Source organism: Drosophila yakuba, chromosome 3L, assembly GCF_016746365.2.
Source record: "Drosophila yakuba strain Tai18E2 chromosome 3L, Prin_Dyak_Tai18E2_2.1, whole genome shotgun sequence".
NCBI classification, from domain to species: domain Eukaryota; kingdom Metazoa; phylum Arthropoda; class Insecta; order Diptera; family Drosophilidae; genus Drosophila; species Drosophila yakuba.
In genome coordinates this window covers 20,081,496-20,093,722 of record NC_052529.2, presented here as the reverse complement: position 1 = coordinate 20,093,722, position 12,227 = coordinate 20,081,496, and the positions used below count along the sequence as shown (strand labels likewise).

Here is a 12,227-nt window from a genome sequence, read left to right as displayed (position 1 = left end):
GAAAAATACCTTTCAGCATTTCCTTGAAAATGAGATTATACTTTTCAGAAATAGTAGACTACCTAATCCGTTTTTCTAGGATTGGAAATATTAGAACTACCTAATCCGTTTTTCTAGGCCATCCCAAATACACCAAAGAAAAATGTTCTTTTTTAAATAGATATTGAAAAATATTTTAATATAAAAAATCATTACAACTATTCTGTTTTTTTTTTTTGTAGGGGATAACCCCTTCCTCACATTAAATATATAAACTTATGTTTGTTGCCATATTGGGGTTTTTTCTTTTTTTTTTTATCGATTTTCTTATATGCTTATTAAATCAAAACATTTGACGATTGTTCAACAAAAAGTACGACCAGGATACAGTATGATTCAACTACAATATGTCTACATATATTTATGGATGAACTTTATGAAGTATGATGATGAAATTGAAATTCTTAACACGAAGTTTGACGTACATTTGTATTGGATATAATGTACGGTTGGATGCTAAGACATACGACTAAAGCAAAATATATGGAGCATCTATAAATGCTTTTCTCAATCATTACACTTGCTGCCTTGATTTATTGTTAAATATGTAAAATTATATAAAATATGTAAACGTTTAGTTTCAACCCTCGCCCAAAGGCCTGTTTTAGTCTGCTGTCTTAGTAATTACATTTTTTAGGTATGTTCTGAATGAGAAGGTGTCGAAAATGTAGACTTCCGATAAAAATACAAATGAGTTGGAATACGGTTGGCTGTATAGATGTGTATACTTCAATTTCTTATATGGAACGCATCGTGTTCTGTTTTCGATTTATGTGCATATTAATAGATTGAAAACGATTATATATTTCCTCTTCCTCTTTTTTGATTATGGCATCTTTCAGTCAATGACCACACGGGTAAGGAGTATGCCACGCTTGCTCAACCATAATCTATAAATAAGGCACATTTCTTTAAGTATCAATCTAAAGAAGATTGCAAAAGACCCTTACCCGAAGCCAGCTCCCAGCAGCAGGGACAGAACGTTGGTCACCAGCAGCGAGTACAAAATTTCGCGGGAGAACAACGAGTTGGAGCCCAGTCGCTTCAAGCGGATGGAGTAGCCTGTGTTAGACTTCTTCTTTTCGTCCTCGTCGCCTGTATCGCCACTAACAGTCTCGAAGTTCCAGCTTCTGTAAATAAGAGTTTAATGAATAAAAATATTTTTGTGAAAAGTTACAATGCTCCAAGCTTAGTTCTAGTTTAAAAACCAAGAAACTGCTCTTAAAAACTGTCATTATACGACTTAGCTAAATAACTATATATATATATCTTTCATACTTCGGTGGCTGCTCCTCGGCATTGCGATTCCAGTTCTTTAGCCAATCTCCATTGTCTGCATTCTGTTTATCTCCTCCCTGACAACAGCAAAAACAAAGACTGGCATTGTTAACAAGATCACCTCGGTTCCGCTTCGATTCTCATCTCTTACCTTGGTCCAGTAGTTGATGTACACGTTTCTGAGCTCATCGTCCGGACAGAGCTCCGACTGGGGACTGTTCGGTGGACTTTTGGGGCTATCACGGGGCGTATCACGACGGGAGCTGGCCAAGGAGACGACACGGCTCGACTGGTTCGACTCGCGCTGGGCCTCACGCAGAAGTCTCAGGTACTCCTCGCCATTGTTGAATGGCAACGGAGTGATTCTGTCGGGGCTCTTGATGCCAGCCATTGCAGCTGTTGTGCTCAGTTCGATCCAAGATTCTAAAAAGAGCAAATAGCAGCAAAAATAGATTAGCATGGTAAATTACTGAACCAAGTGGGTGAAAACTAAAGCTAAATAGGGTAAACACAAGAACCAAATGGGGTGTAATTGAATATTTAGTTGGTTGCATTTGGTGCTAGTTATATATATAGCATAAGCCCGAGTGTCGAAACCTTTTGGGGCGTGTTGAATAAACATAAGAAACCCGAATTCGTTAAACCCTAAAACACAGACAACATTTGCGTTTTAGAGAGTATGTACTTGGCAAAATTGACAATATTTAATAAATAAGATATAGTCATGAGTCCAATTCAGCAATTAAAAAAGTCCGAATTTAATAAAATAAATTACAGACGAGAACGTTCTAGGTTCATAATTGAACAAAATTGATATCAACAAATTTAAAAAAGATTGCTTACAAATTTTTAAACAGAACATTTCCATGTTATTTACTGACTTGTTTACTGACTACTACTTGTCTTAGTTTTGAATGGTTGGTGTAACAATATAATTGTATATTGTAATCTGCTTAACGTCAGTTTAAAGTCTAAAATTACACTCGCTGACAAAATAATGTACATTATGTATGTAGTTTTCTTGTTTACTTAGCAAGACAGACACTTTTAGAGTCACTGTGCTTCGGCAGTGGCTCTAAAAATGTGCCATCGTCACCCTTTTAGCTTTTGTTTTTGTTTGTTTAAACGTAAAAACATCCTAACCACACGTTTGGTTCGTTAGCCGATCTATAATATGTACATTTGTGTATATCTGTTCGAGTGCTCGTGCCCCATTGATAAGGCTAAAAACCCCACAACTCGGACGGTTTCCGTTTCTTTTCGGCATATTGTGTATATAAAGCAGCACACATGTTTTGTTTATAGTCTATACAGTCGATTCTTATCAATGCGCCACAGAGAAAATTTCATTTTCAAAACAAATTGAGAAAAAAGACAAACTGGCGATGCAATATGGGCCCGAGAAGCGTGTAAGTCACTCGATGTCAGCGGGGCTCGATCGGATGATAAGGAATACAGTAGAACTTTCCTAAAAACTACCTAATAATGGCGCTTTTTGTAATATTTCTTGTAGCAAAACAAATTCCGAATTTTTGTATATTCTAAAATTCTGCACAATTTTAAAACGTTCAACATTATATTTTTAAGTTGTTCCTAGGACTGTTTCCCCTTTTTAGTTATCACTTTAAAATCAACTAATTTAGACATTTTCGCCGTGGAATCAGTTAGAGAATAGTTCAGATCACTCACGTGGCAGACCAATCATGCTGACAATCGAATACTAAATGCAGTGTCTAGACGAAAAGGATGATGCATTTATGATGGACATGTTGCGAAAATAGGAAATGGTAAATGGAAATGCCCGCGGGACAGGTAGTCGAAATTTTGCACAGGTAAACAATATTTGAAGCGTTATCGGGAATCCGGGTTACAGGTACGAAAATGTGCAGCGAAAATGGAAAGAAAAATAAAAGCAAAAGCGTACCGAAGGGTGGCAAAAACAAAAACAATGGCTTTGTGACTCACGGCACGTAGGCCTCTCTCCCTCTCTCTATCCGCGACTGGCCCTCTCTTTCTAATACCTTTCGTCTCTCTCTCACCCCTCTTTCAGCACTCCCTTCTTCGGGCTTCGAGTGTGCATCTTGATGCGCAGCTGTCCAAAAGACATTGAGTTGGGCCCATTGAACCGCTTTTATTATTGGATGGATGACTCCTCGGTATCATGATACGATTTCTTACTTAGTATATTGCACAGTGCACAAACAAAAAATTTGTCTGCTTAGTTGGTCATTCATTTCGCACATGTTTTAAGGTCAAGAAAAACCCCTAGCCGGCGTATAAGCAACAAGATGCTTTGGGGGCTAAATATCCCTTTGAAATGCATATAAAATATTTTTTAGGTCGTATATTTCCTTGAGAAAGGAATTCAACAAGCAATCTGTGGCTTATAAGGCTAAAAAGTGATGTATTTCATAACATATGGTTCGATTTTGGCACAAACTGATTAGATTAATACTGGATGGAATTTAATTGAACACACAAATTCAGGTTGAACCGGCATTACTTTTGTGAGTGATTTTGCAGAACTGTAGTATAATTTCATAGTCAACAACCTTTTGGACAACAAACAAAGTGCTTTTACGCAGTCTACCAAAAAGATTATAGAATAAAGATAATCTTTCAATATTTTTTTTGCGATGTAAATTTATTCATACTAGATCCAAGCAGTTACAAGATTTTAAACCATACATATGCTGAAGTACTTTGCAAATGTAGGTTATCTTATAAATTATGAGTTTAAAAGAATATAACCTAATTTTTCCGCAAGTGTAAACGTGGATGTTGATAAAGTGAGCAGTCAAAATACAATTGAAGAGAATGCCAAAGGCGCAATTTCTGGAAACGACCGATAGGGAAATGCCCTCCCACAAAATGTATTTATTTACGAATTATTTTAGCAAGTCAGACAGAAGAAGAAGAAGAGCGGGACGGAGAAAGGGAGAGCGCAAAAAATAAACCACAACTGACGTCAAGCGGGCCAAGTGCAAAGTAAAGAAACAAGACATGACATGAATGAAAGAACAGGAGCGGGGAGTGAGGCTGACAGAGAGAGAAAGGGTGCGTTGGCAGCTTCTTTGTTGTCATTCGGAGTTTTGCGGATTCTTTGTTGTTTCCCTCTCTTTCTCTCCCCCATTGCAAGAAACAAGTGCAAAGTAAACAAATAAAAACAGAACGAAATCAAAAAGCAGACAAAGCAAAGCCTTGAAAAAAATGGGATGCGGATACCAACAAATTACAAATAACTCCATAAATACATACACATGTTATAGATACACTCACAACAACAACAACAAGGCGGCATAACGGGTTACCGTGTTATTGTTATGATTGCAAAAAGGGGAGACGCAAAAAAACACGAATGAAAGAGCAAAGCAGACGAAAACAAACAACTTACCGCCCAGCAAATCTTCGCTCGATTTTGGTGTCGTAGACATTTTGTTTTTGTTTATCGGTATGTGTGTTCAACACGTCAACACCAAAGATAACTTGAGTTTATTGCCTATTAACTCGCTTTAAAGTTACTCTATATATAATATTCTTTCGTTAGTTTGACCAAGTTTTTTTGGGCCTTCCGTATGTCTGTCTGTGTTTGTGTATTCGCTTTTGGTGTTTATGTATGCGTAGGAAAATGCGTTTTACTTTTCGTTTGGCGCTGTTTTCTCCGCCGCTGCGCTCTATTTGACTATAACTAATTGTTCCGGACTGAAGCCAACTGCTGGAGTTCCGAAATATTGCAACTTTGTTTAATGCTTCTCCCGAAGCGACTGGCTTGTTACTAAAATTAAACACAATTCGTTCCTACGCACAAGCTTAATGCGTAGTTTAAATCTTTTGTTGCTGTCCAGTGTGACCAGATGGGAAAAGGTAGCAATCCAGGCGCGCAGTCGATGTTTTTTGACATCTGGCAATCGGGTTTTTCATTGGCGGCTATTTTTGAAATGATAAAACGTTTAACATTCCGTAGAACCAAAGACATTAGAATAAAGACATTATTATAATGTCTTTGGTAGAACTTTGCTGTTCTTGTGTGTAAGCTGAATATTAAAAACATACAAATTTACATTAAATCCGTCCTTTTTTTTTATTCTCATCTTGTTTTTAAAAACAAATCAAACGTTTCCAAATCACTTTTAGCCACATTTCGGATGAAATAAAAGTTGTTGCCTTCCACTATAGTCTTTGGCGATATGTACAGGTCTTTTTGCGGATCATATTGAGCTCTTCCAAGCAATTTGAGGAACTCATGACGTTCCCGCAGTCGAAACTCGCGGGACGCCAAGAGTTCTGGGCACTGGACAATCTGGGTATGCGGAAGACCCATATCTTGATGAACATAACTAAATCGCTCGACAAGATCGTCCGGAGCTGCAAAGATAAGTTGCTTAAGCACAAGAGTACTTAAATTTAGATAGACTTACAAATCATCAATAAGCGGGGCTTTCGTACCACCAGGGCACTTAGCTCTTTGGCATTGAATCCCATTTCCTCCTTTAGGGTGAAAACAGACTTCCGCAGGTGCTCCATATTGTAGGTAATAGCATTGGGTTCTCTGGTGGCCAAAAGTCGTAGATCATGGCCACTTAGTTTGAACTCCTTTTGGAAGTAACCCAATCTACGATCCACGCGCCTTGTGGAGAACATAAGCCAATAAGGATTGTGGGTGAAAATCCTTTGCCTGGCCTCCGCCGAGAATCTCTTGCTTTTAAGGTAGTCCACCCTGGTCTGCAAATCATCCAAGTCCTCCTTGAACAGCAGCGGGTTCTTTGTGAACATCCTGCCGAAGTCATCAGGTGATATTCCCTGATCAACCAGGAAGGTTATAAAGGGTTTCACGTTCTTCTCGAAATCCAGCTTCAGCACAAAGTCCCCCAATCCCTTTCGCCTTTCTATACTGTGAAGATCCACCCCCAAACTGATCAATTGCTGCAGGGTACTCGAGTTATTCACGTAGGCCGCTAAATTGAAGGAGGGCACATGGGCCTCCCGGTTTCCGAAATCCAGGGCCACTTTATTGGAACCTTCATGTTCCGCAGGCTCTTTCTTTTTGTCATCAGCTTTGATGCTTGTACTCGGTGATGCTAGCACCGAAATCTCATGTTTGGTACTTTGTTCTCCTCGCAAATTCCGTATTTGAGAGGTAAATGCTGCGTTTTGTGAATTCCTCAAAATGTTACGTATTGCTGAACAAAACATGCTGGAGACGTTGCCAGACTGCGAAAATGTGCACATCAGTCGATTGCCAAAGAATTCAAGTATGGTATCTTAGCTTGAAATAGCTAAAATTAAATTTTGAATATTCGCTGATATTAAAACATATTTGTTAAGTAAAATCAATTTTTATTTAATGGGTGTTCTTGAATAAAAATAGCCTTTTTTAGATATAAAGTTTTTATTTGTATTCTTCAGATTTTTTTCAAGATACATTTTTTATAGCTAATTTTTAGTATATTTGTTAGTCCGACGGTATATTTTAACGGTTCCAACCACGGTCACGCTAGGTCTGATCTTGGATTTATTATGGTGTGAAAATTCCGGAGCATAAAAACAGTTGAAATCGTTGTATGTGCCAAACCCCAGAAAAGAGCCGGGAATCCAAGTCAGCCACCTGTTGAACATAATTCAACCACAGCATAATGGACAAGTTGCGCCGCGTGCTGAGTGGAGATGAGCCCACTCCGGAAGAGGAGAGCAGTATCATTACACAGGTGAAGAAGTTTCTAATGGGACAGATCTCATTAAATACCTATAACCAATTCTGGGGATTAAGGATTTATCATTATCGCGTCGCTTGGGAGCTGGGAACGCCCCACTGATCACATGGCGACCCAAGCTGTGTGACTCAACGCTTATCAGTCCATTTAGTTAATATCAATTATTTACGCAGATTAACGACATGTCCACTTTAAGTTGGTCCACTCGCATCAAGGGATTTATCATCTGCTTCGCCTTGGGTATTTTACTTTCCCTACTCGGCTCGGTTGCCCTATTTTTGCACAGGGGAATTGTGGTCTTTGCGGTCTTCTACACCCTAGGAAACGTCATCTCAATGGCCAGGTGAGCGCGTTACTGGTTCAGCTCTCACTTTACATAGACCGGCTAATAAGTGTCTCTTCTCGGGTTTCAGTACTTGCTTCCTCATGGGTCCCTTTAAGCAGATCAAGAAAATGTTTGCGGAAACCCGGCTGATCGCAACCATCATAGTACTCGTCATGATGGTCCTTACGTTCATAGCTGCTATTGTGGTAAGGTGTCCATGCTCCAACCAAAGTTACAATTATTTTGGTTTCGACTTTTGAATTGCACTTCGAATGTTTTGAAACATTCATATACAATTTTAAATAACTAACTTTCATACCTATAGCATGTCTAATTTGTTCGCAGGTTTTGTAGAGAACGTTTCCTTTATGTTTAAAGTTATACATTTTTTACCCAATGAAATAGCGGGAGAAAACGATTCCAGACTTCATAAAAATACTTAAAGCCAAGTTAAATGAAAGCTTTAACATAACCTTAAAGACATATTCAGAATATTGGTTGATTTTTTTATAACTTGAGCGAAAAGACTACGAGACAATCGATGTGTTGATTTGATTTATTATTATTTTTGTTTGATTTGCTTTTTTGTGTCTGTTTTTAGTGGAAAAAGGCTGGACTCACGCTAATTTTCATTATCATACAATCTCTGGCCATGACCTGGTACTCGCTGTCGTACATCCCCTATGCCCGCGATGCGGTCAAGAAGACCGTATCGGCAATCCTGGAGGTCTAGAATCAGTTGCGCTTCTGTACATAACTCGAAAAAGCCAGATTGGTTGGGAGCTTAAGCTAAGACAATTAAATCATTTGTATTAATCTAGCACTAGAACATAGCAAGTCCTTTATATTCTCTTATTAACAAGTAATTCCACTTTTGTCTTTTTAATAAATATATATATATATCTTTTATACATATATATATATTTACATGTTATGTATTTAATTTAATCAGTACAGTTTTCTTTAGTGTATGTACATAATTCTCTTCTCTGTTTTGGTTTTTAATTTATAGAATGGCCTGATCCACTTTGTTTCTGCAGCTTTCAAGTTCTTTTTATATCAACTTCTTATTTTACTTTCTTCTCTTTTTGCGGCGACAATTTACCTAGAAAAGTGAAATGAATGAATTGTAGATCAAAAGTAGCAGATATAAAAGTTAACAATAAGTGGTTAGACTATCTTAATTTTAATATCGTAGTGCATGATGTTGGGTGCATCAATGGAATTACTCCTTGGCAAATGTGCTTTTTGTGGCAATGCAATCCGACGGGAATTGGAGAAAGAGACAGAGAAGGGGAGAAACGCAAGGAGATTTTAAATGGAGAGCAAAGAGTTGAGAAAACAGAGTGATTAACCATAAATTGAGCCAATAATAAAGAAAGTCAGCAAGAGCAAAAGAGAAAGTTAGTCATAAGGCAGGCAACATTAAAGGGATTAAAATGATGGAAATTTTGTATGCCACAATTGAGGAAATGCCAGTTATAACATTTCAATAGATACCCTATTTTCTGAGTTATCAAACATAGACAGCAATGGACATTTTGAACAACGATACACAACTATTGAAAGAATTTTTGACAATGTTTCTCACCCCATTTAATGTTGCTTGCAGTTGTTAAATGGCTATACATACCTTTCGAGGGCGAGGATGATGTGGCAGGACTAGTTTCTTTTCTTTTTGTGGGTGTCGATGAAACCTTTTTCAGCTGCCGCTGCTGAAAGGATAAAATATACAAGTTAACACACATGCACATCTCAAGTGGTATTTAAATTAGCTCTTACCTGCCAGTAAACCGCGAGGTAGACAAATGCCACCGAGATAATTACTTGGACAGTCAGCCACAGGACAATGTTGATGGCTTGCGTGCGCTCAAACAACTCCTTGCCATTCTTGATGCACAGAATAGCTTCGGAGACCATGATGGCGCCGTAAACCCAACACTGGGTGCCGACTCTCTTGCAGCGTGTGTCGGTGACATATACGTAATATTGCCTGAGATTCAAAGTATTATTTTTGGATAAGATTTTATAGGCGACAATTTATAGGCGAAAATGTTTATAACAGAAACTTACCTAACCGAAGGCGCTACAAACAGACCGATGAAAATGAGGCGACCTATCACAATGAAGTGATCCGGTGGCATTTCAAAGATGTGCTTCAAGAAGAAAGTGTTCAGCTCGGTAACTTGCCAGAATATCACAAGCTGAATGACGGCGGCAAATCTCATCGCCGTGGACTTGGGATCCAGCCAGCGAATGGCCGACCAGCTCTCGGGCGTAAACTGCAGCATGGCACGTTTGATTTTACCCGTTGTGGTGGATATGTCCTTAATACTGGCCCACTTGTACTCACGCATCTCCAGAATCTGGCAGATCTTCAGACCCATCCAAATTCCGAGACCGTTGCAGATAATCACATCCAGGATGAGAGCATCCCACCAACACTCAATGAAGTTGGGCAACAAGTGCGCAAAGGTTATTTCGGTAATCTCCCACATGACGGAAATGGCCCACAGAATGCCCATGTGACGGATCAGGATGGCCTTAAAGGCCCAGCCCAAGAAGTGACCCCAGGCAAACACGTCTAAGTGGCCTTTAACACGATCCCAACTGATGTCCGAGCAATTGACGCCATATTCCTGTAAATTATGGTAAATTGATGGTTACATTTTAGCCAGCTCATTTCAACGAACAACTTACCTTTTCCATATCGATGTGGAAGTTCTTCAACTTTGGATCAATCCAGTAGAATATGCTCCTGATAGTTGGATAGTTTTGGAACATCAGGAATTGTAGCGTCAGCAGGTACAGCACAGAGCATCCGAATAATATCCGCCACACGGCGGGATGGGGTCGTGTGAATGGTCCATTGGGAAATGCAATCACCGAAATGATCAGAAAGAAGAAAACAATGCAGAGGAGTCCGGCCCAGAGATTCTCATCCACGTTCGCCTCGTTTCTGTAACGAAATTGCATTGCTAAGTGGATGATCTTGGCTTCCAATAGCGCTACTATTTCAGTCATAGTATTCCTTATCAGCATAGCACGTTTTTCGATGGGGTTTGGGGGTCAATGGCACGATGAAGTGAACGTCGAGTACATTACGTATGTGTCTTAGGCAATTCTACTTTCATATACAGTTCGCTAGTCTAGCGCATATATGTAAATATATATATATATATATATATTAGTTTCGTTTTTTGAACCTTCGGCTGTCTGAGTTGACACTTTTGGCAGAGTATTCGTGATATTTTTAAGTGCTTAACCCCAGTACAACAACTAAAATATTAAGGCACGTGGGGCAGATTTTTTATTAAAAATTAAGATAGGGTACAAACCAGGATCTTTATAGATAAAAAGGATTTTAAGTGCATTTTTTCGGCTAGGTGATTATAGTGATTCAATTCATTTTTGGTAAATTAAATTTAATTTAAATTATGTATATATTATGTAATGGATTATTTCTCAGATAAAGCAAGACCAAGCATTTGTAAGTTGTTCGAAAGATTGAATAATTAGGTCTACTTTTTACAAGCTAATGCAAAATAAACTATTGTTACTAAGGGGTAACTGGTACAGACCGGTTATGTAATACTGATAAGGGTTAAGACCAGTACTATGGAAGCTTAACGTACTTTTCAAAGGGAGTAATCAGTAATGACAGATATGGATTTACAAACTCTTATTTTCGGACAGCTCGCATTAAGCGTAAGCTGGCATATTTTAGGATTCAGTCGGTGCATTATAAAGGCCAATATACTTTTACAGATCTTTTATCAAATTAAAGAGGACACAATACCCGCATAAACGTTCAATGGGTTAACAAGCAGAACTCAATGATTTTTCTCAGCCGACAAAGGCAAAAAACTATGATTGAAAAAAACACCAATAAATCGTTGATATGAACCAATAACGAGTTAGCAATGAAGTTGCGTTCTATCTAGGATTAATGAACCTTCATTGGTATTCGAACATCCCCACTAAGTCTTTCTTTGCCAGAGTTCACAATGGGTTTCCCAGCGGGATTATGGGCTTCTCTACTCACCTGACGAACGCAAAGTACATGACGGCGAGTACCGAAACAGCCAGCAGGGTGATGGTGTGTGGCTTGTAGAAGAAGTCCAGCGATATGTCGTCCACAGGACGTTCGTTGACGATCACAAATGTCTGGGCGATCTCATCTTTTCGCTTCCTCCGTGCGCCTGCACTGCTGCCACTGCCATCGCTACCATCCCGCCGCTTGGTGGGCGTAGCCGGGGCACTAGCCGCGCCCGATTTGTATGCAGGATGATCCCTCTCAGCATCGCCGGCGGAGGAGGAGGTGGTGGGCAGTATCGCATCGCCCGACGAGGTCGGTGTGCCACGTGAATTGGTGCGCTTCTTCATCGCCTAACTAAATTCGATTATCAAATGTAAGCGGATGGCGTGATGTGGTTGTTGTTAGGTGGTTGGTGGCTCGGAATCGGATTCGGAATCGGTTTGGTGGCTAAGTACATGCGGGGACAGAAGGTTGCGCAACATTCGATTCGATTCCACCAAGGCTTCCCACTCTCTGGTCTCCTCGCAGCGGTTTCTGTGGCGCCCGGCTCGGGTGTCCTCGTTTGCTATGGCGTTGGCACGGCTCCTGGATCCTCGATTCGCGTTCGATCGGCGCACGTTTATTTTATCATTCGCCAGCTACCGTCTGTTGTTGTCAATTAACATGCTGCGCGCGACTTGGACCAATAAAAATCGACACTTGCCGGCGGTGGTGTTGCCGGATGGCTGAATGTCTAACTTGATAACAGGGGCGTTGCCAGATGAGGTGCGGAACGTAGGCGGTGTTCCGGCAAACTTATAATGCCAAACGTTTTATATTTTCCCAGAAAGAACTC

The 12,227-nt window shown here is 39.7% G+C and overlaps 4 protein-coding genes and 1 long non-coding RNA gene across 9 annotated transcripts; 2 read left to right on the top strand and 3 right to left on the bottom strand.

The window, feature by feature from the left end:
- Window positions 1-740: 740 nt before the first annotated feature.
- Window positions 741-5,101, bottom strand: LOC6534764 (BCL2/adenovirus E1B 19 kDa protein-interacting protein 3). Of its 3 annotated transcripts, none has more exons than XM_015195334.3 (5): window positions 4,957-5,101; window positions 1,469-1,740; window positions 1,318-1,394; window positions 990-1,169; window positions 741-929 (listed from the first exon to the last, which is right to left on the bottom strand). In XM_015195334.3, exons 2-5 carry the CDS (start codon window positions 1,706-1,708, stop codon window positions 878-880), a joined length of 549 nt encoding a protein of 182 aa, XP_015050820.1. In that variant the 5' UTR covers window positions 1,709-1,740; window positions 4,957-5,101; the 3' UTR covers window positions 741-877. The 3 variants fall into 3 exon arrangements, with proteins under 3 accessions (XP_015050820.1, XP_002095439.1, XP_015050821.1); XM_002095403.4 differs by having other exon boundaries at window positions 4,712-5,100; XM_015195335.3 differs by lacking the exon at window positions 4,957-5,101 and adding an exon at window positions 3,007-3,136.
- LOC120321424 lies at window positions 3,266-4,785 on the top strand. The gene is made up of 2 exons (XR_005561031.2): window positions 3,266-4,028; window positions 4,085-4,785. It is a non-coding gene; the product is annotated as an uncharacterized LOC120321424 (long non-coding RNA).
- A 272-nt stretch (window positions 5,102-5,373) lies between the features above and the next one.
- On the bottom strand, window positions 5,374-6,532 carry LOC6539750 (transcription termination factor 3, mitochondrial). Its single transcript, XM_002086599.3, has 2 exons — window positions 5,736-6,532; window positions 5,374-5,682 (listed from the first exon to the last, which is right to left on the bottom strand). Exons 1-2 carry the CDS (start codon window positions 6,508-6,510, stop codon window positions 5,405-5,407), a joined length of 1,053 nt encoding a protein of 350 aa, XP_002086635.1. The 5' UTR covers window positions 6,511-6,532; the 3' UTR covers window positions 5,374-5,404.
- A 271-nt stretch (window positions 6,533-6,803) lies between these two features.
- Window positions 6,804-8,219, top strand: LOC6534763 (vesicle transport protein SFT2A). Its single transcript, XM_002095402.4, has 4 exons — window positions 6,804-7,022; window positions 7,202-7,371; window positions 7,442-7,559; window positions 7,955-8,219. Exons 1-4 carry the CDS (start codon window positions 6,951-6,953, stop codon window positions 8,084-8,086), a joined length of 492 nt encoding a protein of 163 aa, XP_002095438.1. The 5' UTR covers window positions 6,804-6,950; the 3' UTR covers window positions 8,087-8,219.
- Window positions 8,166-12,124, bottom strand: LOC6534762 (phosphatidylserine synthase). 3 transcript variants are annotated; one of them, XM_039373806.1, is made up of 6 exons: window positions 11,399-12,124; window positions 10,054-10,312; window positions 9,427-9,992; window positions 9,136-9,346; window positions 8,987-9,068; window positions 8,166-8,597 (listed from the first exon to the last, which is right to left on the bottom strand). In XM_039373806.1, the coding sequence occupies exons 1-6, from the start codon at window positions 11,737-11,739 to the stop codon at window positions 8,524-8,526; spliced, it is 1,533 nt and encodes a 510-aa protein (XP_039229740.1). In that variant the 5' UTR covers window positions 11,740-12,124; the 3' UTR covers window positions 8,166-8,523. The 3 variants fall into 3 exon arrangements, with proteins under 3 accessions (XP_039229740.1, XP_002095437.1, XP_039229739.1); XM_002095401.3 differs by having other exon boundaries at window positions 8,166-8,458; window positions 11,399-12,123; XM_039373805.1 differs by having other exon boundaries at window positions 8,166-9,068.
- Window positions 12,125-12,227: the final 103 nt, after the last annotated feature.

Coding starts and splice junctions, on each gene's coding strand:
- LOC6534763 (XM_002095402.4), top strand. CDS start 6,951: ATGGACAAGTTGCGCCGCGTGCTGAGTGGAGATGAGCCCACTCCGGAA. Junction 7,023..7,201: donor AGAGCAGTATCATTACACAG/GTGAAGAAGTTT, acceptor TTATTTACGCAG/ATTAACGACATGTCCACTTT. Junction 7,372..7,441: donor AACGTCATCTCAATGGCCAG/GTGAGCGCGTTA, acceptor CTCGGGTTTCAG/TACTTGCTTCCTCATGGGTC.
- LOC6534762 (XM_039373805.1), bottom strand. CDS start 11,739: ATGAAGAAGCGCACCAATTCACGTGGCACACCGACCTCGTCGGGCGAT. Junction 9,993..10,053: donor TCCACATCGATATGGAAAAG/GTAAGTTGTTCG, acceptor CATAATTTACAG/GAATATGGCGTCAATTGCTC. Junction 9,069..9,135: donor ACCTCGCGGTTTACTGGCAG/GTAAGAGCTAAT, acceptor TTATCCTTTCAG/CAGCGGCAGCTGAAAAAGGT.
- LOC6534764 (XM_002095403.4), bottom strand. CDS start 4,751: ATGTCTACGACACCAAAATCGAGCGAAGATTTGCTGGGCG. Junction 1,395..1,468: donor ACATCAACTACTGGACCAAG/GTAAGAGATGAG, acceptor TGCTGTTGTCAG/GGAGGAGATAAACAGAATGC. Junction 930..989: donor CTGCTGGGAGCTGGCTTCGG/GTAAGGGTCTTT, acceptor CCTTATTTATAG/ATTATGGTTGAGCAAGCGTG.
- LOC6539750 (XM_002086599.3), bottom strand. CDS start 6,510: ATGTTTTGTTCAGCAATACGTAACATTTTGAGGAATTCACAAAACGCA. Junction 5,683..5,735: donor GCCCCGCTTATTGATGATTT/GTAAGTCTATCT, acceptor TTATCTTTGCAG/CTCCGGACGATCTTGTCGAG.